The sequence below is a fragment of the Hyperoodon ampullatus genome (genome assembly GCF_949752795.1).
Source record: "Hyperoodon ampullatus genome assembly, chromosome: 11".
In the NCBI taxonomy this organism is placed as follows: domain Eukaryota; kingdom Metazoa; phylum Chordata; class Mammalia; order Artiodactyla; family Ziphiidae; genus Hyperoodon; species Hyperoodon ampullatus.
The window spans coordinates 10,980,360-11,007,851 of NC_136924.1; the positions used below are offsets into that span (position 1 = coordinate 10,980,360).

Genomic DNA, 27,492 nt, shown 5'->3' on the forward strand with positions numbered 1-27,492 from the left:
TGTTGCTTTTATATTGAAACTGTGACTCTTATAAGGGTATACAGTTGGATTTTGCTTATTTTTATATTCCATTTTGATTTTTTATTAATGTATTCAGACTTTAAATTTATTTCAATTGAGAGTATAATTAGGTTTATATATATCATCTTTCTGTTTGTGTTCCATTTGTCCTGTTAGTTCTGTGTTCCTTTTTGCTTCTTTTTACCTTTTTTTCCCTTTAATCAGGTATTTTTGTTTTTCCTTTATTTCTCACATTAGCTTGTTAATTTATGGTTACCTCTTTCTATGCACTTCATTCCTTCCTGCATTATTATGCTTCCATCATTTTCTTTTACCTTAAGGACTTTCTTTAATATTTATTTTAGTTCAGGTCAGTTTTTGATTGCTTGAAAATTTCTTTTACTTAAAACTTTGAAGGATATCTTCTTTAGATATAGAATTCCAGGTAGGCTTTTGGTGTTTGAAAATGCCATATTTATTATCTTCTGGCTCTCATAGATTCTATTGAAAAGTCAGTAATAAGTCTTATTTTTTCTTCTTTGAAGATACTTCTTTCCAACTCTTACTCTCCAGACTACTTTTAAGGTTTCTGCCCTGTATTTGTTTTTCAGCATGGGTGTGGTTTTCTTTGTATGTACTCTGCTTGGAGTGGGGGAGGTTATGTGGCTTCTTAAATCTGTGGTTGATGTCTTTCATCAGTTTTGGAAATTGCTAGGCCAGAGGTATTTCAAATATTTAATCTTTTTCATTATCTCTCTTCTCTGAGGTAAAGTAGCTCCAAAAACACATATGTTAGAATCCCTTACCATTTCTCATGTGTCTCTTAGACTCTTTTCTGAATTGTTTTCTTTTTTTACTTCTGTGTTTTAATTTGCCTGTTTCCTACTGACCCATCTTGTAGTTCACTAATCATCTCTCTTAAGTTATCTAATCATTTTTAGCCTATCTATTAAATTCCTAATTTCAGTTATTCTGTTTCTTAGTTCTGGAATTTCTACTTGATTATTTGTTGTAAATTCAAGTTATATATTGAAGTTTTCTATCATTTCCTATATTTTCTTGAACATACTGAGTATGGTATATTCAAAGTTTTCTCAGTTAATTGCAACATCTGGATCACTTGTAGGTTTATTTCTATTAACACTTTATATCTTGTATTGGGTTGACCAAAAAGTTCCTTCGGTTTTTAAATAAAAGTAAAGGACACATTTTTCATTTTCACTGAGAACTTTATTGAACAACGTATTCACCCTTTTGTTCTACTACCTTCTACCATTTTTCAGGCAACTTCATAATTCCATCTACCCAAAACTTTTTATCTTTTTGAGCAAAGAACTGTTTCAGGTGCCTTTTACAGTCTTCCAGGGAATTAAAATTTTTTCCATTAAGAGAATTTTGTAAAGACTGAAATAAATGGAAATGCAAAGGTGCAATGTCTGGTGAATATGGCAGATGAATCAGAACTTCCCAGCCAAGCTGTGACAGTTTTTTCCTGGTCATCAAAGAAATATGTGGTCACACATTATCCTGATGGAAGATTATGCATTTTCTTTTGACTAATTCCGGAGGCTTTTTGTCGAGTGCTGCTTCCAGTTGGTCTAATTGGGAGTAGTACTTGTTGGAATTAATCGTCTGGTTTTTTTGAAATGAGCTCATAATAGAAGACTCCCTTCCAATCCCATCATATACATAACGTCACCTTCTTTGGATGAAGACCCACCTTTGGTGTGGTTGGTGGTAGTTCATTTCGCATGCCCCACAATCTCTTCCCTTCCACATCATTATACAGCATCCACTTTTCATCACCTGACACAATTTGTTTTAAAAATGGACCAGTTTAAGTAGAGAATCACATGTGGAAAAATGGTCAAGAAGGTTTTTTTTCACTTAACTTACGTGGAACCCAAACATCAATGCTATTAACATAACCAAGCTGGTGCAAATGATTTTAAACACTTGATTTGGATATTTTGAGTTTGTTGGCCATCTCTCACATGGTATAACATTGATTGTTCTCAGTTAATATCTCGATTTGATTGCTATCAACTTAACTGGTCTATCCATCATCCAGGGAGAGATCTCCAGCACGAAACTTCACAAACCACTTTTGACACATTCGATCAGTCACAGCACCTTCTCCATACACTACACAAATCTTTTTTTGCATTTCAGTTGTGTTTTTACCTTTCTTTAAATAATAAAGCATAATATGCCAAAAATGTTGCTTTTTTTTCCATCTTCAATATTAAATGGCTACACAAAAATTCACCAATTTTGATTTTTTTTTAATGCACGCTGATATGACATCTGTCACAATACAATCTAAAAAAATTGTTTCAAATGAAGTTAAGACAACTAAGCACTACTAGAGCCATCTTATGGAATAAAATGAACAAACCTTTTGGCCAACCCAATATTTTGAGTCAGCCAATTCTCTTTATTAGCATTTAGTCATTGATTAAGTATCAGACATATATGTAAAAAGTATAAAGACACTGAAAGATGTTTTATTTCTCTAAAGAGGATTTAATTTTGTTCTGACAGGCAGATATTGTATAGACAGAGAACCTTTTGAGGCTTATTTTTAAGCTTTGTTAGGGCTGCTCTATTTCTGGTTTCTCTTAGGGTTGAGCCAATATAATGTCTAAACTGAGAATGGAATATTTACCAGGTTACCTTCACCTTGTTTTTTCCTGAATTCTAATCCCTTTCTCCATAGCATCAAATGACTAAAGAAATTTCTTCTTAGCTTTTTAGCATGCCAGCTATTGCTATTGCACTTTGAGTCTAGGTATCTCTCCAACACACATACTACTTGGAATTTGCAAACATATGAAGGGTTTATTTTATACTTGACTTTGAGCTCACATTTCAGTGGTTTTCTCCTCTCAGGGATCTTGGTCCTTCAATCCTAACTGCCTTGGCATCCCTACACTTTAACCTCTGTCCCTTCATTCCAGTGAAACTGCTACAAGTAGGCCTTAGATTTCTGCTTGGCTTCTCTTTCCTGTTAATAAAATTGGGGCTTTCCCTGAGGGAAAATGTGGCAGAAAATACAGGGTTCACATCCGCATGAGACTCTATTCTCTGGGATCTTAGCTTTTTAAGTCTTGACTGCTTCAATTGTTCTTGAGTACCTTCAGCTCCTTTTTTAATCCAATATTTATAGTTGTTCTCAGATGAATCTTAATTCTAATTAAAGCTATACCAGAATAAAATGTCCAAAATGAAATGTTTATAAATATTTCAAGTCAGTGATGATTTTAAGTGTTTCAGACATTGTTCTCACCACAGTGAACAAAAGAGATAAAATCGCTGACCTCAGTGACCTTACATTCACTTAAGGTGACAGACAGTGAATAAATATATAAATATACAGAATACTATAAGATATTGAAAATTGCTATAAAAATTTTTATAAGGAAAGTTAAGAGATAGAGCATAGAATCTGATTGGACAATCATGGGAGGCCTACATGAGGTGAAATATTTTTATAGAGATGTGAAAATAATGTGAAGGGATAGCCATTGGGTAATGTGGTGCTGGGCTAAGTGGAGGGCAAGTATGGAAGCCTTGAAACAGGAACTTTTTTAGTATACTAAAGAAACAGAGAATTCACAGTAAGTAGAACTGATTAGCTGTGGAGAATAACCAGAGATAGGGAAGAAACAGAAAAATGGTCAGGGGACGGTTCACATAAAGCCTATGATATGAAGTCAAGAACTTTGAATTTTGTTTCAAATGTGATAGAACATTATTATTGGGTTTTGAGCAAGAGAGTTAAATGTATTATTTGTTTTAAATGGATGAATTTGTTTGTAATACAGAGATTATAGTTTAGGGGAGCTAAGAATTAAAGCTAAATACCAATTAAGAAGGTATTATTACTTTGCCTTCCTTTGACATTTTTTTTACTCCCTTTTTTATGGCCATCGCTTCATTTTAAAATCATCTTACAACTTCAGATGACATAATCAGATTACAAAAGTGTCCCTATATTTTTTGTTCTTTCTTTCTCTTACTTTCCTCTATACAACTGTAAGACATATCTAACCAGGACTTCCCTTTTATCACTTATTTAGGTCATAACAATAGTTGTCTTTGGTATAGTCTATACTTTTCTTTAAGATTTATCACAAGAGAGTTGTCGTGATATACATGTATTCAAACTTATATTTTCCTTCCCAGCCAACAAATACTGAATGTTTACAGTATGGTAGATACTGTGCTTGGTGCTAAGGTAAGTACATAGACAGATATAACATGGCCCCAAGTTTAGGAGATGTCAGAAATATATTTGAATATTTTCAGCTATAAAAGAAGTAAATATAAAATTGTCTTAATAAATTAGCCTCAAACCAAAAGCCTGGATCAATCTGCCATGAAGTCTTTATATTCGTTTGTTGCCTCTCTGAAATGTGTTTTCATTTTACAAATGGTTAACCAAGGGGACACTGATAACGAAGATCAATTTGTTTTAGTTTTTATTAAGCATAGTTAACCTTAATTTTTAAAGTTCCAAGAAATGTGAGGGATCTGAGATTGTATCCTGCATGCAGTCTAACAAGTTAGGCTGCCACACTTTCATGGATGCTAGCAGAAGAAATGAGACATTTATTACTTGTCACATCAGGCAGCAGAAGCGTCATGTTTTTATTTATTCCCTTTGCCCCAGGTTCCACAGGCAGGAATTCCCCCTTAGGAATCCAGAAGCTTAGGAAACCCTATATTTTATAAAAGGCTGCTAGCAAACCTGTTCATCCTATGCTCCAGAGGAAATAGTTATTTTCTTATACCAGACAGCAAACAAATTTTTCCTTCTGCTCCAGAAGGAATCACTCAAATACTGTATCTTCCAAGTCTGTTAGCTATATTAACATCCTTAGAAAGATAGTCCAGAACAAAAAATGTCATAAGTCATGAAGAAATGTTAGAGACCTATGGAGAATTATCTCCCAACAATATGTACCCTTCATGTGTACATGGCAAATTTTCCCACAAGTACCCACTCCAGTGGCTACTCTGAATAATCTGACAGGGGCTAGGACAAAATCCATTAGGTTATCCTCATGATACATTTAATGAAGGATACTATCAATACCCCAGGCGTTTCCTCTTTAAGTTTCTGTATTGACCTTCCCACTAGACTTGAGGCTTTAATCCAGGTACAGCTGGAAGTATTAGCTATTACAGACTCTTTTTGGGTCCGCAAGGAGGAAGTTGAAGGCAGTTCTGCCATCTAAAACAACACTGGCCAGTGAATTGAAGCTGACTTGAATGCTTTCCAGGACCATAATGGTGTTTCCTTAAATGTCTGAAGGTGATCTATGACCAGAACACCTTCCAGGTGGCATTTGTCTGCCCCATAGGATGACTGAGAATGGGAGTGGGGAAAACATCCAGGCTGCACCCTGAGGATGTGTCAATCATGCTGGCCTGAGACATCCTATTAGGGAAAGGAAATATGTTTCATGACCAGGAATTATCAGGAGAGAATCCAGAGTTGTCAAAATAGGACTGTATTATCCTCCATGTATTTTTTCATAATCATTACCTAGGAAGTAGCTGCAAGGGTATGATCCCTTTCTGGGGACAGCCATATTAACTGATCATATTGCCTTATTTAGGTATGTGGACAGAAGGAAGTGAGAGTGGTGAAGTCAGACTATCAGCTCATTGTTGAGTACCTTTTGTGATAAAAGGCACATAACTGTCAGGCTCCAATGGTTCAGAAAACTGAAAAATTATACAGACGAATTTCAAGGGCCACAGTTATATGGCCAAACTTAGCTGATAGATAACCTGAAGATGTATCAAAAGTTGAGAATGGAGGAGAGGGTTTAGAAAGTGAGATTTGAGATTCATAATGGGCCAAATTTCCAAACTGTAAGGATTCTGAGGTGCTACAAAAGTTATCAAGAAATGTTAGAAAGAATTCTTTTGAAAATGGCATGAGGCAACTTGGATAGAAGAGGAAGAAAGTATTGGGACTCAGAGTTGGGGATGGTGAAGAATAAAAACGAGACCAAGACATGGCTTTTAGAATTTCTAGGACCTGTTCAACTCTAACTAACTTGTGGCTTACAGCAAATCTGGTTCTAGTTTCATATGTCAAATGAAAGGATTATATTAGTTGGTATGAAAAATTTTGTAGATACATATGCAAATAAACATGAATGTTATTCCCGGCTCTTCTGATAACCTTATTTCCTAGTCTCTCAAAGTTGGATTATAGGATAATAATTTCCTCTCTGATAAAAAGTCAAATGTATGTTTATCTGTTCAAATGTTCAATTGTGAGTACAAAGTTACAAATTTATCTAAGTTCAAGTTTATTTTTAATGTGTAAGTAAATTTGATAATAGTCTTCTAATAAACAGAAAGCTTTCCAAATTCTCAGTTGTAAGTTAACAGAAGGCTTTCTTAAGCAATAATTGAAATTTGTATAAATGTCCAGTAGTAAGTATGATATATTAATATACATTTTTTAAACAGTAGTATATTTATAATCTTGGCCAATTCCTCTTGACATTTTGAGATTTTTTTCCTCAACATACTAGGTACTGCCAAATATAGTTGATATAATAAGCTTGAACTCATATAAATCAATAGTCTTGGTAATATTTTTGGTTGAGATTATGTAATTACTGAAAGTATCTTTAGCACTTTATATTAAACCTTCTATTTATGTCTCTAGAAATTTCCAAGAGACAGTGGTTCTGGAATCAACTAACGCAACATTGTAAAGCAACTATACTCCAAAAAAAATTAATTAAAAAAAAAGAATTGTTCTGGAATCTAACAAAAGTTTGTGACCTTATATTAAAAACCAAGAAAAAGTATTTTCAAGGTTTTCTGCACTTTTCGATATCAATTTAAAGAACTAATTTTTTTCCTCAAACTTCATGTAGCCTTTCCAAGGAAGAAACCTCCATCATCATCTATATGATACAGCAAAGAAATCACTGTGCTTTGTGGGACCTTGTCCTGCTGCAGAAAGAAAACAGCTGGAGTCCCAGAGAGTATAAAAAGAGGTGGTTTGGCAGGTGTTTAAGAAAAAAAAAAGTTGTTTGTTTATATAAAAACTAGTGCATAAGTCAGGCTCCTTGCCTGGCATTACTAGTCCTTTTCCACAGTCACTCCTCAGATAGCATATTACTTTTAAAATTTCTCTTCCAATTTTTTCATTGTGGAAAAGTACACATAACATAAAATTTACCATCTTAACCATTTCTAAGTGTGCATTCAGTGGTATTAAGTATATTCATAAAGTTGTGCTACCGTCACCACCATGCATATCCAGAACTCTTATCTTACAAAACTGAAACTATATACCTGTTAAACAATACCTCTTCATTCTCCCTTAATATTCTAATGTTATAAACACCTTAATTTGCATTTACACCAGCTTAACTTCAGTAGCATCCATGAATTATTCTCCTTTATAGCTACATCTCCACCCCTTTCAGTTGTTGATGTCACAAAATTGCATCTTTATACATTGTGTGCTCCAAACACAGACTAATAATTTCTCTAAATAGACTAGTATTTTAAATCACATGGAAAAGAAAATGTGGAGTTACAAACCAAACTTTCAATAATACTAGCTTTTAAACTAAGAATTGTTTGTTTTTAAATGTATTAGTATCTTAAAAAGTGGAGTGAACAAACTGTTGATACAATAATATTAGCTTTTATAATTTTCCATGTAGTTACTGAGATCTTTATTTCTTCATATGCCTTTTAACTGCTGCCCAGTATCCTGCCACTTCAACCTGCAGAACTCTCTTTAGCATTATTTTCATGCCAGATCTAATGGTAATGAATTCTCTCAGTTTTTGTTTATCTGGGAGTGTCTTCATTTCTTCCTCAAATCAAAGGACAGTTTTGCCAGATGTAGGACTCTTGATTGGCAGGGTTTTTTTTCTTTCAGCACTTTTAATTTATCAGCCCACTGCCTTCTGGATGTCAAGGATGCTGATGAGAAATCTGCTGATAATCTTGAGGATTCCTTGTACATGACAAGTTGCTTCTTACTTGGTCATTTCAAGATTCTCTCTTTGTCTTTGTCTTTTGAAAGTTTGACTATAATGTGTCTTGGTGTGGGGCTCTTTAAGTTCATCTTACTTCAAGATCATTGAGCTTCTTGGATGTTTATATTCAGGTCTGTTATTGAATTGGGGAAACTTTTAGTCATTATTTCTTCAAATATTCTCTCTGCCCGTTTTTTTCTTTCTTCTCCTCTGACTCCCATGATGCAAATGTTGGTCCATTTGATGGTGTCTCACAGGACTTTTAGGTTCTGTACATTTTTATTCAATCTTTTTTCTTTCTGTTCTTTAGATTTGATAATTCCATTGCTGTATCTTCAAGTTCACTCATTCCTTTATCTGCCTACTCAGAGGCAGATCCCTCTAGTGAATCCTACCAGTGAATTTTTCTTTTCAGTTATTGTACTTTTCAGCTTCAAAATTTCTCTTGGTTTCTTTTCAGGTTTTCTATCTCTTTATTGATATTTCCACTTTGTTCATAGATCATTTTCTCCCTTCTTTTAGTTCTTTGAACATATTTAAGACAGTTATTTTAAAGTCTTTGTCTAGTAAATCTGCCATGAGGTCTTTTTTAGGCATAGTTTTGGTTGATTTTTTTCCTTTGAATGGGTTGTAAATTTTCCTGCTTCTTTGTATGCCTTGTGATTTTTATTTAAAGTTAGACATTGAATCTAATAATGTGGTAACTGTGGAAATAAGATTCTTTCTCTTCCCCAGTGTTTGCCAGGTTTTTTGCTTTTGCTTTTATTGTTTTTGTTTTTATTTTGATTGTTTTAGTCTGTGTCTGTTCCAAGGATCAGACTGAGTTGTAAACTCAAGGTCTTCTCATTTCTTTTCTAAGTCTGTGCCTTCCCCTGGGCATGTATGCTGACTTTCCCCCATATATGCAGATGCTTTTGAATATCCTAGTCTTTTTAAAAATGAATATTCTAGTCCTTAGTGTTTGTTTCCCAAAAAAGAAAAAGGAGAAAAATGAAGAGGGGAAGAGTTGGGGGAAGAACACCTGCCCTTTAAATCCTATGGAAATCACTTAGTAGGTGGGGTAAATAGCCTTACAACAATAGGGGAGGTGCCACTCACCTCTTTGTACCTCTGAGATCAGAAGCAACACTCAACGGTCAGAGTACAGATCTCCAATCTTTGGAAGACAGTGTCCTCATTGTCCACCCTGGCTCCTGCAAACTGTGTGCAAGGTACTTCTAAGACACATGAATAGCTGCCTGCCTTGGGGCTGGAGAATGGAGGATAGATAGCTGCAACTGTGCTAAAGGCTGACATTTACCAAAATTAACCAAAATTTACCATCCAAGTCTTCCCCAGGACATCACAAGCCTTCAATAGACTCTAGAGTTCCAAAATGGTTACACTACACAGATTCTGCCAGTTTAGCTGTTTTCTAGGTTGGGAGACAGGTTCCTCATGCTCCCTACCCCACCATCTTCCCAGAATCCTCTGGCACATTGCCTTTTGTAATATTGTCTCCACATCTTCTCTTCATTTTAGCAATTTTACAGAGTAAGAATACTAATTTAATGATAGCTGATATGCCTTAGGCCTTGATCTTTCCTGGCATAAATATGAATTTTCCTTTATTTGTCATACAAAAGAAAGAATTTAGAAATCTGAGCCCTCCATACTGTTTGCAATTTTGCATTAAATAGCTCTTCTTAAACCAGTTATATATTCTTAAACCACATATAACTGGTATATAACTGTGATATATATGTTAATGATCTCTGCCTAGAAGGAACTGGACAATGTACTGGTGCACAACTGTATCCTTTTTACATAGATATTCAAATAACATGAATCTGATTAGGTTTCCTAAGACTAAATGCTGTAAGTAATGGTCTGTCATTGCGCTGCTGGCCTGTAGTCAAGACGTCTTATGCTTGCCTTTCCAATGGTTTTTCAAGAGACAATCAAGAAGCACTGAAGCTGTATAAATGGAAAATTGCATTTAGGTCTTCTCAGATTATAGTCGTTCCAGTTTTTTAAACATAAATATGTTTGATCATTTTAGAAACTTTAAAAAAACAAGTTCATTGGTATTATGATCATCATTTTCTCTTAAAGATTCAAAAACAATTATAGAACCACAGAATATTATTTAAACCATATTAGATAATCCAAGTGAATAAAATTTAGATAATTATACCCTAAATTATACAACACGAGCATAACTAATATATTTCCATTGTAGAACGATAAATTTGGAAATTACATAAATGGAATAAAGATGTTGTAAGATGAAGAGTGAAGTGACTTAAGATAATTTCAAAATTTAAATTTATATTTTTATCATTCAAACTCTTGAACTAGAGAATATAATATCAGGAATCATGTTCTGTATATTGCCACAAAAGTCTTTTTTCCATCTATTCAGAAAATTCGTGAAATGTTGAACTAATGTTAAGTAAAAGCTATCTTACAGATGGTATTTACAGAAAATTGATACTAATATGTTAAAATACTATAAATTTTTAATGGTGAGGTTTGATGGAAAATATTATATTTTGCATAATAAAGAGCTAAAGGATTATTTCCCTCAGTTACATCTAGAGTTGGCTCAGAGTCATAGTTCTCAAACAGTTAAATACACTGAACAATCTGCACGTCTCATTTTTTAGAGCATGTGAGTACTCAAGGCTTTACTTTTTTCCACTTGGGGATGAAAAATCTTATCCCATTTTTTAGAATGTTTGCATTAAACAGATACATAACATCTCACAAGAGTGAGCAAGTAGCAGATTTTCCTCTAAATAAAAATGCTGAAATACTTTCTTAACATGTGTAGTATATAAGACAATTTAAAAGAATCTTTGTAAAAGTTATGCAAACTAAATTATGTACATTAATGTTATTATTTGTGCAGGCTGCCTTAGAGAAGGAATGGCTTGCTTTAGATTCCACCCGCTTCCCTTCACAAACACTGCTTCTTCCAAACCAGCTGCACTGGCCAAAGGTAACATGTCATGGAAACCTCTTAGTGCTCGATCTTTGCTCATTTCTTAAGGTTATGCTCTGCTGCAGTGATTAATAATACAATTTATTGACTTGAAAAACACAATTACTTTTAGAAGCCTCTGACTTCCTCCTCATCCCCAGATGTAATTTTTCATGTAGCTTTTCTTTCATTTGCTCCTGATTTTTTTCTTTATTTTGGATTTCTTTCAACACTTTATTTCACAGTAGCAAAAAAAAAAAAAGATATGCTTCAGCTGCATAAAATCACTAGTTGACAGCACTTTAAAAATACAAAAATATGCATTAAAAGGGCAACAGCTGAAGATTCTCAGTCAGAGGTCAATGGACTGCAATATCTGTTATTTATTTGATAATCTTTGAAGTTTTTGTTTTCTGAATTTTTTCATGATCTTTGCAATTAATCATTCTGTATATGCAAACTATACCAAAAGCATATCTCTCATGACTACAACAAAGGACATTTGTATGTATATTCCATAAATTTCATTTGATTATAATTTTTAATTTTTATGTGAGTTTTTCTTAGGCTACCCAGTAATATACATGTAAAGTAATACAATATACATGCTAGATTTTTTTTCAATTTATTTTATACTTATGTACATTTTTTTTTTCCTGATAAGTTCTCTGGAACCTTAAAATCTGATGATACTTCACTTAATTTACCAAGTCATCCAGCTCAAGCATGGCTGTGTAATGAGAAAGAAAATTTGTTTTCATCGGAACACGTGCAGTTTAATAGCAGGTAAGCTAAATTGCTCTTTTAGAGGATCAACCTCTAATGAATGACAAGAATATTATACTCTTTACAAAAGTAGTAAGATGATGAAAAAAGGTATGAATTTGTTAAAAATGTAATGATTTTATGGAGTTATCAGTGTAAGTAAAATGTGTGATGTAAGTTTATTAAAGCAAATACAAACTTAAGTGTCAGTGAAATAATGTTAACTGTTGTAAACAAGTGAACTTTTAAATACTGCTATATAGATAGAGATGAGGGTTAGAATAAAAATTCCAATGCTGTGTTTCTTTCAATGAAAGGATTGAAATATGCTTCAAGTAATTGAAATGTAAACATTTTAAATTAATGGCAGACTTTTATTACTTTTCAAGATAAAGTTTTTCTGTAAATTAAATGTATTTTATTTCCGAGTTTGAGACAACATAAACAGCTTGTAGTTTTAAAAAGTGCTGATATACTTGTGTTGATTCAGTTAAGTGTGGTTTTTTCCTATTGCTAGTTCAGAAAATAGAACTTTACCCAGGACACCTGAATCAAAGACCAGCAGAAAGAGTTTGCTAAAATCTGAAAAAGAAGAAAAAATTTCAGAAGAATGGTATGTGGTCGGTCTGTTTTACACTAAACTATTAAGAAATTGAGAAATTTTTAAATATCCAAAGCAGATATTTTTCAAGATTTCAAGAATACCTTTATTAGTTTTTAAGAAACCATACCTCTGTTAAATTACAGATTCTTAAATGGGAATTCAAATTTGTTTGGGTATGATATAATTCAGATATGTGTGTTTATATGTATTTGCATATATAAATATAGTCTGGGGATTTTTTGCCTTTATTAAATTTAATCTTTTGATAGGGGCTTTAAGGATATTTCTACTGCTCAGCAAATGCTGAAGAGAGCACAGAAAATGAAATCAAAGAAATTAAGGAAAAAATTAGGTGGGTAATCAATGATCTTTGCATAACTATGTATCTGACATTAAAGATAAAATCTTTTAAACTATTTTTTAGCAAATTGTATTTAATGAGAATAGAAATGAAATGCACAGATATGAGAATGTCCAAGGTAATAATTCCATAAAAAAAGCACAAGAAAACTTAGAGAAAATTATGATATTACGTTTAATGATTTATTATACTCTTAAATGCTATTTTCACTTTTCCCCTGTTTCTTAGCTACTTGGCTATTGATTATTCTATCTATTGTGCACGGAGAATTATGCTGTAATTCATTTTGAAGCTGGTTCATCTCAGCAAGTGTTGATTCTAAAGAGCGTCTGCTTCGTGTGATTATTCCTTTGTGTGTTTTTAAATTGCTTGATTATTCAGTAAATTATTTCTATAAATTCATCAGTTCCATGAATATCAGCTATGAAGACTTCACAACTTGACACTTTGGAAGAGGAGCACAGTGTATATCTTTTGTGATTATGCTGAACTTGTGAAATGTTCAAAGGCATCTTTTCTTCTATTCCATTTGCCAGACTATTCAAATCATTTGTATTTCTTTGGACACCTCTAATCATTTTATTAAAATTACTTAATATGTGGAGTAATTTATAGATGTCAGAGCAAGAAATTGGTTGTTATGAATTTATAACCATAATTAAAACAATTTAAAATTATTTGTATATTTCATATAACTGCATTTACTTAAAACTTTATATTTACTCATGGACTCATAGGCTCAATATAAGTAACATGACTTTTTGTTTTATCTGTTTTGAGTTTCTCTCACTCATCAGTTTCTTTTATAAAGATCTTAATGTCAGTGAAATGTTTCCATAAAAGTAACATTACTCCTGAGAAGAGCAAGGAATCTATATTTATCCTATAGTTCTAGCTTATATCAGCATACAAAGAAGCACTCAGATTAATTTTTATCTTTATTAATTTTTCTATTATTTTAATCAGTTCAACTATAGAATTCTAAGAAATATGTATATTTAATTTTTAAAAACAGAACTAAAAATAACCAAGATACTGTTGGTTTCTAAGTAATAACTGTTATTTGTTGGCACAGCACTTACTAGCCATTGATAAATTACTGATGACTCAGTTTTTTATATTCCTAAATTTTCAACTTTCCTTTTTTGGCATTATATTAGTGATATCTTAATTTTCCCTTTTATCTTTTTGAGATAACTATAATGTTTTTTGTTGTGTACTAAACGTTTGTCAACTTTAAAATATTGAAATTTTAAGCATTTTTAGAGAAAATGTAAATATGTGCTCTGTTTGTCAACTTGCTTTATGCCTCCTGTACTCTTGTAAACTCCTACTAAGTTCATCAGGGCTCTGTGGTGGTTTCCCAGAGAAATACAACCCAAAACCCTTAATGATGATGAGACTCTCAGTTCCAGGGAAGTGGAATTCAGTAAATAGGGGTAGTTTGATAATGTTTTATTGCTTTGATATATATTTCTACTCATTTTCAACGGTATCAAAAACAATGTTTAAAGCAAAGTTTGGAGAAAAATAAAAGTTACTGAAACTCCTGGGGCAAGTTCAAATACCAGAAGTGGCTTAAGAACCGATTCAGCCAACTTTCAACAAATAATTATTATTTATTTATGTTCAAGATCTAATTTCTTAGATATTTACAGTATTTGCAATGCCTGTGATAGTGAAAGTAAGGAAAATTTTATCTTGTTGGAATCTGTCTCTGGAAATATATAGGTGTTTCTTGCTAATTCTTGTAACTGAGGGTTTTTTTTTTTTTAGGTTGAGTACATTTTTAATTGATCAGCATAGTAAATAATATTTTTTAGAAAAAATGTAATAAGGAATATATGCTCATACATAAAAATCATTGTTTTAATGGCCAAAAATTAGACGTAATTATTATGAAGCAAAAATTAAACCTCTTTTTATCTGTCACAAGGGGGCATGGTAGGGTAACAAATGAAAAAGGACATCCAAGTTAACAACCACATCTTAAATTTAACATTTTGACAGTGGTCATTAAGCATGACCTGTTATCTCTTCCCTCTTGCGTCTCCCTCCCTCCCAAGAAGGAAGAGATATGGGAACATATGTATATGTATAACTGATTCACTTTGTTATAAAGCAGAAGCTAACACACCATTGAAAAGCAATTATACTCCAATAAAGATGTTTAAAAAAAAAAGCATGACCTGTTAGGTAAAAGTCCAAAATGGCAACTGTATAATTTTTATGGGGTTATTTACTCTAATTACATGATTGTAAACCAAATTGCATTCTTATTCCTGTGTGAGGTTTTGTGTCTTTACATTAAGCTTTTGTTTTGCTTTGGTTTTATCAAAATAGTATTAGATTGATTAAATAAAAGCAATTTTTTTAAAATTTGAATTCTGAAGTGTAAAACTTAATGATGACCTTTAAATCCTCCTCCCTCTTTTTCTCTGCTCCCCCTTCACAACATATACACAGAATAGAAATAGTCAAGATAAGATTAAAGATGAAAAAGAAAATCAGTGGGATCCTCTACAATTATGATACTTTAATCTTTAGTAGGTTGATGATGTAGAATTTATGCCATTTTGTATATGTGAGCAAATCATTTAAGACTCGGTAACTCCATCTTTCTTCTTACAGAATAAAGAATTTTCTAGTATTAATGCAATCAATTTGTGCTATGCTGTTAACTTATTTGAATCTGCCTAAAATAATGGTCATAATTTTAAACTTTTATTACTCACTAATGCATTTAAATGGTTTTTAGATACTTAAATTCTGTTAAATACTTTAAAAATTTACAAGTAATTTTCAAATATACATATATATGTATATATCTTACATGCACAACTTGCCAAGTTGAAAATTTCAAGCCACCAGAGGGCAACATTTTTCGTAAAACTGTTGGAGACTAACCAGCTCTGTGTGGGTAGGGAGGGTGTCAAGTGGGGCAGTCAGAGAATAGAAAATTAAATGGAATCCCTAAAACCTAACAAAGCACTAATCCTCGTGGAGGTGGGGCATAAATGCACGAAGTGTGGAAGCTTTAATTCAAATTTCATGCCATGAAAAACCTAGAGCAACTTGCTCAGTAGCGAACTCTTAATAATATTTCCTGTTTCTGTCTTGTACATATAATTATTTAGCCAAGGGATATGAGTCAACAATATTTGATTTAAGATGAGAGTGAAAATAGGGCAGAAGGTAGGGGGTTAGTTATTTGAAGAAAGTTGCAGATAGAGGAAGAATACCACTGAGGTTGCTGATTAATGAAGAAGCAAGGGGCTGAGAAAGCAAGCAGTTTGGGCAGCCATCAGGGGACACTCAGTATTGATGACTTCCATTAGGATAAATGAGGTCATCTGCTTTAAACAGAAGAGAGAGGAGGGGGAGAAGGAGGGGGAGGAGGAATTAATTAGAAGCCACAGGATGGAATCTAAAATTGTGAGGAGTTACCATGATTTACTTAGTTTGGTTTTGGCTTCTAATTGTTGTTATTCCTAGTAAGTCATTGCTACTTTCCTCATGATGGACATAAGTGTGGGCCAGTAATGACTGGTCTTGTGTTTGTGGGTTTTTGTTTGTCTTTTTGTTTTTACTGTTGCATCATGCACAGAAGTAATTTCAGAATCTGGTGATCTGGGTTGGAATTTAGCAGGGAATTTTAGAGTTTAGTACTGCAGTGAAGAACATCATGTGTAAGGTGAGAGTTGCTGGGTTGTTGAAAACCCGAGGGTCAATATCCTAAAGATAGCATAATTGGTAGCAAGACTGAGACGAGCCAGATGGAGAAAGAGAGTGAGTGAGTGGTTTTGATGTGGAGCACTCCTGAGAGAGGACAGGTTTTGAGTATAGGGATTTTGGTGGAGAGCAGATGGTAAAAAGTTTAAGGGCTAAGAATATAAGGATGAAGACATAACGTGGCTTTCCAACATTTATAATATTTATGCATGTCAAATTTCATAGAAGAAAGAAAGATCAGGATGAAGCAGACAAGGTTAATTTTGTTATAAATGTAGAGCCACCACTAGGGATTGGAATCATCTTGCAGCTGTTAGTAACACCTAGCACAGTTTCAAGTACATGTTAAGCATTCAATAAATATTTGCTGATTTTATTTCAATGAAGAAAAAAGCTTGAGACTGTGTTAGCAACATTTTGTTATAGCCAAGAATTAAGCCAGGTAGAAAATAATTAAAGCTAACTTCTTAATGTGAATTAAACAGTTCATGGGCTATAGCAAAGAGATCGGGTTGCAAAATAAGGTAATTAAGAAATGTTAAGGAAGGATCAAAAGGGAACAGCTTAGACAAAACTGTGACAAAATGAAGTTTATTGCTGATTTATTTTGTTTACCTTAGTGATTCCCAAAAGGAACTTAAAAGAATTTTGATCAAATGTTACTTTGTTGTGCTCTGAACAAAACAGTAATAAAACTTATTTGAATACTAAGGTCCTGGAGGACCCAGTCTCCGCTTGTTCCCCACCAAATTCCCTGAACCTAATACCATGGTAGATGTTCAATAAATAACTGTTAACCAAATCAGCAGTAGGTTAGCTAAAAGTCACTAAAGACATTTGACTCTGTGTATGACTGTGTGTATTTTATAGTCATTTAAATATATGTTTATATTTGAGAAGGCAAATTTAAATTAGTAAATAATACTCCTTATAAAAATGAACTATAGCTAGTCATTCAATCTTAGCATAAAACTTATTTTACAGCACTGCTCTACATGGCACATACAGAAAATGGATAATAACCAGATTTTCACATATGTCGTTAATGAGAATAAGATAAACCAGTGAGATAAGATTAGGTTTATAGAAACTGTAAAGAGATTGCACAGGGGATGGAATAATTTTAAGGATATTATAATGTCTAAATAAAATTATTACTTAAATGAGGTAATGGATAGAAAGTGTTGAGTACAGAGCCACGTACATAATGGAAAGTCAGCTTACTTATGGATTTCTTTAACTATACGATAAAGATGTATTTAAAACCTATTTTCCAGATACTGAGCAAGTCATATTGGGAGATTAAAAATTTTAAAAACAACAACATTGATCTGCCATTGATGATTGCTGAGGAGTAGATTTGTAATGCTCTTTACAATATCCTTATATCCTGGCTTTCTTACTTGATTGTGTATTTTTTGAGGGTAACAGTAGTATCATTCATGGTGGTCTTTTTGGGTACTATCAGAATCAAGTGATTTTTTTCCCATCTAGAATTACTATATATTTTGCTTCTTATCATTATTCCTTATTATTATTCCTTAGCAATTTGAATTAATTTGTTTTTAACCAGTTTAAGGTGATGCAATCAGAATGTTTTGAAATGCAAAGATTGAAAATGTAGCACTCTTTATGCGCTCTTGATGAATAAAATGATTTTATTGAGTAAATTGAGCTAGACAACTCTTCTAAATATTTTATATGTGTTAAATTATTTAATCATGATAATAGTGTGAGGAAAGTGCTGTCATTATCCATGTTTTACATATTAAGAAATCAAGTCATAGAGAGATTATTTGCCCAAAAGAGTGCCAAAGAACTTATAAAAAAGATCCATTGCTTTTATTTCATGTGCTATACTGAATAAAATGAAGTCAGTTATGGATCCATCTATCTATTTCCTATATGTCCCACCTTATTCAAATAGCAATGATTTAAGATATTTTCCAAGAATATACTAAGTTGGAAATATTATTGTTGTTTATGTTTTAATTATATGCTTACTAGCTGCCCTTTATTGAGCACCTACACTTATGTCTTGCTGCTTTACACACATTATCTCATTAATTCTCACAGTAATATTTCAAAGTCAGCATTATTGGACAAAAACAGAGGCAGAGGGTGAGACCAATTTGTCCAGAATCATACAACTAGTAAAAGTTGGAGTTTGGATCTAACCCAGGTCTGTCGAATTGTAATATTTTTGCTCAGGAAATACATAGCTCAAATAAAAAGGCAAGAAAGTCAGGAGAATGTGTAGAAAGATCAGCAGGTTATAATAAGGTATCATAGAGTATGTAAACCCATGATAATCTGCCTTCCCTGACTGACTAATGTTCTTTTTAACATGTTTATTTTTTTTTGTAAATGACTTAAGTGATATATAATACTTATTCAATTAAATATATAGACAGAGTTTTTTTATTATTCTTATTGATAATTCATATTGAATTCATATAGAAGCACCCAACTCTTATAATACCTTAGGTCACTTATAATTATGAGATGTATCCAAATATTGACCAATATCTTTCCTAATCTGAAATATATAATCTCTCTGAAACACGTAAATCATGCTTAGCAAGGGTAAATTATTACTGGAAGACTAATGGAAATCTTCAGTATGCTCATGCTTGAGAAATAACTCTGCAGATACTCTTCTGCAATTCACGTTCTAAAAAACGTGCTACTTTAGCCTTTAATTAAAATATGTAATTTGGGTTTTATGATATTTTAAATCTTATTTTTTCATTTAGCATATTCACTTCTATTGCACTAGATAGTAATCGAAGATTCTTAAAGTCTCTTTTTGCAAAATGATGTAAGATATTAATAAAATATATGCTGCCCTGAATTGTGGTTTTATGTTAACCTACTTCATTTATTTTTTTATTGAGGTATCATTGACATACAATGTCGTACAATGTCAGTAGATATATTACCTACTTTAAATGCAGAACTTCCCACTCCTTATTCTACTCCCTGTTACTTATTTCACTATTTTCTTTTCTTACAGTTCTTCAACAAGCAAAAAGCTTTTGTCTTAATTCAACCACACTAACTCCCTAATTTCATATTCCATAGAACCATTTATTATCAAAAACTAATTATAGGCCCCTATGTTTACAATTATTCTATTTATTTTGTAAAATTAATAAATTCAGAATTCTCTTGGCTATAAAAAATACTTAGAATTTATACATCTTCATTATGTAAAATATCATACATCAAGGCAAACAAAAAATCATTCATTTATCTATAAAACTATTGAAAATTATATTTTATCTGTTTCTTATCTCATTACTTGTCTTCCATCTCCTATACCTTAGCTCCTTAGAGTTTAGAGAATTAAAAAAGTAGGGTATATGGTTTTTCCTGTAACAATGGACTTTATCTACATGTATTTATGAAAATTTACCTTATTCCAGCAGAAATGTCAGGAATTTAACAAAGGAGCTAAAATAATAAAGAGTAAAACAACTCTGTAAGTAAAAAGATGATGCCATAACTGGAAAATTTAAATATAAATTTTTTCTAATTATTAGTATTTCTGCCCTGTATATAAGCTATTGGTTATATGCTTAATCAGATAACCAAGAATATATAACTGTTGGTTACTTTTTCATATTATAAAGCTTTTTAAGATAACATCATAATCAATTTCACAGAGTTTTATAGAATGGCTATTATTTTTAATATTATTATAAAAAATGTATAACGATTTCAGAGAAGGAAGAAACCAGAGCTGAGCTTTTGTCTTATTTTTATTTTGTCTAGATCCCACTGTGCGCCTAGCATTATTCAAAAACAATGAAAATAAAGTATCTGATGCAAAACCACCAAAGAAAGCACAGCCACAAAGAGATGGCTACTTTGAAGGTATGATTTAATCACAGATATATAGAAAAGTAAAAAAGATGGAAAATTGTATTTAAAGCAAATTTTAAAATTCCTCATTAGCCCTAAAGTACATATATTAAAAATTATGTATAAAATATAATTAAGTAAAAGTCAAAATATGGCTCTTGGAGCTAAAATACTAATTTGGTGCCTTGATTCATTAGCATAGTAGTTTAGTATTTCTATAAATGCTTATATAAATTTAAATTCTTTGTATTTTTATGTGAAAAGTCTTATAATGCTGTATCATCAGTGTTGCTAATTATATTTAAATTTTACACTGACAGATAATGTCACCCTATATCAATGGAAGTGAGTACATGTTGAAATGACATTCTAATATATTTACTGCCAATATATACAAATTGCATTAAACATTATGAATTAAACTCTGGAATTTTAAATATTTTACTATATTTGAAGCTTGTCCAACTCACTTCTTGGGTAAAGGATCTGCATATCTAAGTGGCAGATTGTATTCCTTATTTCAGTATTCAGAACAATTATGGACTTATATTAGTAATCAGGAATATTTAAATGTAATAGAGCAGCAAATATGACTTAAAACAAGTTTGCTATTGCTTTATCTTTAATATTAAAATGGTCATAATTTTGCCTATAGTTTTGGATTGTAATTTCTAATAGGAAAAAATAGAGTCAAATATTTTGAATGGAAGTGAACTATTCAGAAATTTTAATACTTTGTCTTCTGTACATTTTAAATAAATCTTAAAAGTTATGCATCATTATAGCATGACTGAAATCGATACGTTTTAATTTAAATTTCTATTCAGTAAGGTCTCAATTAAAGAAAAATTTGATAGCTACTAATTTTATATTGATTCAGAGATACCTACTAAGTATGTAGGGGTGGAAGACATTGGGTCTAGAATTTTCTTTAAGTATATAGTAATAAAAATATGCATAGAAAGATAAGTAAAGCAAGTCTGGCAAATTATTGAAATTGTTAGATCAGTAGATGATGGTATAAGGAGGTTTGTTTTACCATTCAATTTTTTTTTAATATTTAAAATTCTCCATATTAAAACATTAAAAATGTGATGACCAGTGAAGGTGTAAAAAATCAAAATTAATGCAAAAAATGTTTATGGATTAGTATTTTAATATAATTAAAAAATATTTTCAGTGTAAAATAAGGCTTCAGTTTTAATCAGGGCTCATTTCTTTGTAACAGTCTTAACTTCACCATTTCACTGTTTTTGAAAGTAAGAGTAGAAATTCTGCTAAAATCAATAACAACTCCACAGATATTACCTCTTAAGTAGTATAGCACTGTTATTTTAGGAGGGATATGCCTAGGAAGAAAGATAATTGGGGCATTTTTGCCCTTTAAATTAGCATGTACTTTAGAATCAGGTAGAAGAAATCTATCCCAACCTGTTCTGTTACATTTTCTCTTATCCGATGAAAGGTAAAGATATGTTACCATCAAGAATAGTATATATGTATACAGTATATCTATTGATTTGTATACTAAAATAAAATATGCCAGAAGTTCAAATAGTGATAGAAATAAAGTGAAACATTTCTGTATACAGTTTATGATACAATGTGCATTTTTGTTTTCTTTCCTCCATATGAAATGTGTTTAGTTTACTTTTTATTTTTAAACCTCAAGTACATTTGGCATGTCATTAATTTCACTGAATGGTCTTTATGTATGTACCATATATTCTAGTGACTAATAGTTATTTTAAGGCTTTTTTTTTTTTGAAGGAATGGGCTTGGCAAAAATGATTGTTTGTAGAATAACATTATTTTCCCTAATATGTTTATTTCTGTCCCCTTTTTTAAGGGGAAAAGAGTAAGTCAAAGATTATTTGATTATTGCTGGCCACGTTGAACCCCATGTTATATTTAACTGCTGCTCTGGCCTCATCCACCTCCTAGACTCATACTCTTTATTTTCTGACTGGCCACAAAGGACAGGCAGCTTCCAAGTTAGCAACCTGACTAACCACAGCTTCCCAGTGGAGGGCGCATTTTTAAACCAGGTGTTTTGAGATACAATTTATATAGTATAAAATGCACCTGTTCTGAGTATGATCTGATAAATTTTAATATATTTACAGTTATACAATCTAAATCTAATATAATTTTAATCTAATTAAAATCACCACAATCTAATTTTAAAACATTGGAAAAACTTTGCTTTCCCTTAAAAAATTCAAATAAAATTAATAATTGGGTATCTTACCCCCAAAAGTGAAGGAGATCAGAATTAAATTTTACTGTAGGTTTAGATTGAATGACTCTATGTGGAACAGTATCTCAACATATTTGTATGCCGTCTTTGTAATAATTTTCTTGGTTTTGTTGGAATTAGATGATAGTATTATTTGAATATTTTTTCTATACTGCACATATATTTTATAATAACTTTGATTAAAAAAACTAAATTTAAAAATACTTCACATTGCAATGTTGCCTATGCGGGATTTTCATAATTCCTCTTATAAATTGTACTAAAATTCTTTTTTTTTTTTTTTAATCTTTATCTGGATATCACTAGCAGGACAGAGAGGATGGTAGATATACTCTATTGGTCTGGGATTTAAAATATGCTTAAATATGGGGAATATTTAATATGAAATTTCAAAATATGCTTACATATGGGGAATATTTAATATGAAATGTCAAATTATATTAAATGACATAAGGTAAATTATATCCTTTTAACAGACCATGTTTTACAAAATATCTTTATATTTTGCTATATTCATGACTTGCTGGCAATTTTTGTCTAGCTGCCCTTAACCCTTAAGACCCATTAGACCCTTAACTCAGACCTAAGGCTGAAGAATCTTCGACCACACCTGTTCTCAGGGTAACCCCATACATGTGCCATGTGTCAGATATCAGTTAGTTTTTCCTATGATATGCAATTTAAGAGTCTGAGCACTTTACAGATTCAACACTGGTTTACTTGATTTATTTGCTTATTTATTTATATTTATTTAATGTTCAGTACGTGTCTTGGTTTAATCTGTATCACCAATGATTTCTACTTAAGTTTCAATATCTGATCTTGCCTTAGAATGTAAAACATTTTTAAATTATTACCTTAAATATTTTCCACCAAGTCTCCTTTTTTTGTTTCAAATGTTCAATTTGGAGCCCTTACGTCACTCTTCTATGGCTATCACTGATATAAGAAGAAGCATAGCTTAATGGATGTTAAGTGTAGATTCTAGAGTTAGTCAAACACAGTTTGAATCTTGATTCTACCTTTCATTGGCTCTGTGACCTTGGGGACGTTGTTTAACTTCCCTGTTCAGCATTATTTTTTCACCTGTACAATTGGATATTAATAGTACCTACTTGTTGGGGATTACATGAGATCCTACTTGTGAAATGCTTGAAGCACACAGTATAAATACATAGTAAGTGCTCAAAAGTTGTAATCTTTGGCAACAGTCATTTTTAAAGTATAGGTGTGGTGTTTTGTTGTTGTTGTTTGTCTTGTTTGCAATTGGTAGTATTTATTGTATTTCTTGCTAGGTACTGTGCTAAGAGTTTTATTTAAATTTTCTGCTTCAGTCTTCTCAGAAACTCTTAAGAATGTATTATAACTGTCAATATTTTACAGAGAAAACTGGTTTTGAGAGTTTGATACGTGACTTGCCCAAGGTCATACAGAGAGTAAGTGGCTGAAGGGAAATGGGGATAATTTCTTTATCAAAAAAAAGCTAACAAAAATATAACAAAATATAGGCATTGAAGAGCAAAGGTTCTTGGGTAACCCTGAAATGTATACAAACTTATAATCAAAATATTTAAGAAGGGCTTCCCTGGTGGCGCAGTGGTTGAGAGTCTACCTGCCGATGCAGGGGACACGGGTTCGTGCCCCGGTCCGGGAAGATCCCACATGCCGCGGAGCAGCTGGGCCCGTGAGCCATAGCCACTGAGCTTGTGTGTCCGGAGCCTGTGCTCTGCAACAGGAGAGGCCACAACAGTGAGAGGCCCGCGTACCGCAAAAAAAAAAAAAAAAAAATTAAGAAAAAATAAAAAGACTATTATATTAGGCAAACCTCTGGGAAACTAATATTTTTGTTTTTTATTCCTTTCTTATAGCTTGCATTAATATAAATTAAGAAACAGTTTAGTGCCAACATGGTGATAAATATCTGTTTTGTGACCTATATTTAGATGCTATCTATTCTAATTTTATTATGATCACCTAACATTATTAAGTACCAAATCTTTTTTTTTTTTTTTTTTCTTTTTTGTGGTATGTGGGCCTCTCACTGTTGTGGCCTCTCCCGTTGCGGAGCACAGGCTCCGGACGCACAGGCCCAGCGGCCATGGCTCACGGGCCCAGCCGCTCCGCGGCATGTGGGATCTTCCCAGACCGGGGCACGAACCCGTTTCCCCTGCATCGGCAGGCGGACTCTCAACCACTGCGCCACCAGGGAAGCCCAAGTACCAAATCTTTTAAACTCTAGGAGTTATCATATTTTCAATCAACTATTTTAATTTTCAGATAGATGAGAACCTCTCCACCCAGCCCAAAAGTAAACACTATATTTTTGTTTTATTTATTCCTCTTTTTATTTATACATAAATTAAATAACTTCCCTGCCCTAATCTGCTGAAACTTAAATTTCCTACTACTAAAGCCCAATGCCAAATTTGGACTTCTGGTTTTGGCCAAGGAAGGAAGCTAGACAAGCCAAGAAAATAATTGGATCTGGCCCATCAACCCTCACAGAGAGGTAGGTTCTGTCTTAGCTCCTCTAATCCCTGGGACAATTTTACTTCACTTTAAAGTCAGATTTTCATAATTCCCAGTTTGGTGCTGTCATCACTAACATGCTTCTATTTCTCTTCTTATAAAACTGAAGATTCACACATAACACATGTTTTTATATATCATAGATGTTCAAATATTTTTGTATTAAATTTTTGAGTATTGAAGTCATTAAAAGACTTCAATTTCTTGGCTTCCCTGGTGGCGCAGTGGTTGAGAGTCTGCCTGCCAACGTATGGGAGACGGGTTCGTGCCCCGGTCTGGGAAGATCCCACATGCCGCAGAGCGGCTGGGCTGTGAGCCATGGCCGTTGAGCCTGCGCGTCCGGAGCCTGTGCTCCACAACGGGAGAGGCCACAACACTAAGAGGCCCGCGTACCGCAAAAAAAAAAAAAAAAAAAAGACTTCAATTTCTATAATTTTTACTTCAGAGCATTTCTAATCAAACCATATTCTTTTGTGGTAATTTTTACTGTATGATTACAAGCATGTTCTTCTCACACTTTCTTTTAATGTCAGCTTAGAGCACAGAGTCACATTCTGTATGTGGTTTTATAGTAGGTCTTGTATTTCCATAGCTATATAGAGTACTTGCTAATAGTGCCAACACAATTAGGTATTAAGGGCTGGTAAAATAAATGCCACAGGTTAATGCAGGTAACCAAAGACTACCTGAAGGTATTCTTTTAAGAAGAGACATGCTTATAATCAAAACTCCCTAAATACATTTTAGGCACTATCATACCATTTAGTAGTATAAAAGTTTGGAATCATTTCAACTTTCTACAGAAAAACAACAAAAAAAATCTGATTAGGGAATTCAGTCTAGTGAAGCATAAAACAAACTGCAGTTTTTAAAAAAGTATTTGTCTATGGATAAGTGAGATTTGGGGAATGGCAATCCAGGGCCAGAGAGAAACTGATTAAACTCTTCCTTATCTACATCAGTAGTAAATAGTTTGTATTTTCTAATTTCCACCCAAATTCAGTCATAATAATATGTATATATTCTATTCCAAAGTATATATTTGTATTTACATATATGTCTTGTGTATATATTATTTACATATATCATATACAAATATATAATATATATAATTGACATATAGACTGTATATGTTTCATATATATATGATGTGTATATGGACAAAAATGAAAAGGGATTTCAGAACTTTTAGAGTTCTTTGAAATAACCATGATATGTAGGCTGTGAGGTATTATTAGTTTATTTTTCATTAAAAATAAAAGAGGGTTTCCACTTGTGGAAATAGAGGACTGTTTAATTAAAACCAACTTTCTTTCCGAGAACAACTTTAAAAGCTGGAAAATGTAGTTTTAAAAAAGCTAATTGACGTCATTGGAGAACTAACAAGTAAGTAAAGAATTATAAGCCAAGAAGGACATCCCAAGAGCTGAGAAGCTGAGCAAAGCTTTTGATAATGTCACCAGTCTACGTGAACTGGAAATAGACTTTCTACTAACCTCTTGCCAGAAACAAACATAAACTATGTCCCAAAATAGATAACATCGTCTCAAGCTTCAAATTATCTCTACATTTTTTCCTATATAATTTTTGACACACAATAGAAAAAAAGGCATAGAAGGAGATGAGACATCACTGAACACCATGAGAAACAATAGACAACAGAAATTGAGCCAAGAAGATTTCAGATAATAAAGACTTTAAACATACATAATAACTTTAGGGATATAGAAGAAGAGATTGAGAATTTCAGTATACATATTAAACCTATAAAAATATCTGACTGGAAAGTCTATAAATTGAAAGCACAACAACTGAAATAAAGAACTCACTGTATGGGTTTAACCACAGATTAATCAAAACTGAAGAGAGAATTACTGGACAGGACAATAGCTATGAAAGAAATATTCAAATTGAAGCATGAAACGAAAGAGAATGAAAAATACAGAAAAGAGAAGACGTGAGATACAGAAGAGATGTCTAACACACGTGTAATTACAGTTCAAGAAGGAAAGGTAAGAGAGAATGGTGTAGAAATAATGTCTGCAGAGTTAATAGTTGAGAATTTACTAAGGTGAGGTAAAACCTCAAATTATGGATTCAAGAAATTCCATGAACTACAAAGGAAATATATACAAGGAAAACCACACTGTAGCCCATCATAGTAAAAGCACTAAGAAACCAAAGACAAAGAGAAAAATTCTTCAAAGAGCCAGAGAAAAAAGTTTATTATCTTCAAAGGAGCAATAATAATGAAGCTGGCTTCTTAATAGAAATTATGAAAGTCAGAAGACAATTGTTATATATCATGCTGCTCCTCAAAGTCATAGGTTGAAGCCCTAAACTTTAGTATGACTATTTTTGGAGATAGGACTTTTA

At 32.4% G+C, this 27,492-nt stretch overlaps 1 protein-coding gene across 1 annotated transcript in view; it reads left to right on the forward strand.

The window, feature by feature from the left end:
• LRRIQ1 (leucine rich repeats and IQ motif containing 1) overlaps positions 1-27,492 on the forward strand; it is a gene marked incomplete at its 3' end in the record, with an annotated part of 287,926 nt that overhangs the window by 208,540 nt on the left and 51,894 nt on the right. Inside the window, exons 23-27 of the mRNA XM_079714084.1 lie at positions 10,927-11,016; positions 11,663-11,784; positions 12,281-12,376; positions 12,637-12,719; positions 20,238-20,339. Of these exons, the coding sequence (XP_079570210.1) occupies positions 10,927-11,016; positions 11,663-11,784; positions 12,281-12,376; positions 12,637-12,719; positions 20,238-20,339 (493 nt within the window). The remainder of the gene's footprint in view (positions 1-10,926; positions 11,017-11,662; positions 11,785-12,280; positions 12,377-12,636; positions 12,720-20,237; positions 20,340-27,492) is intronic.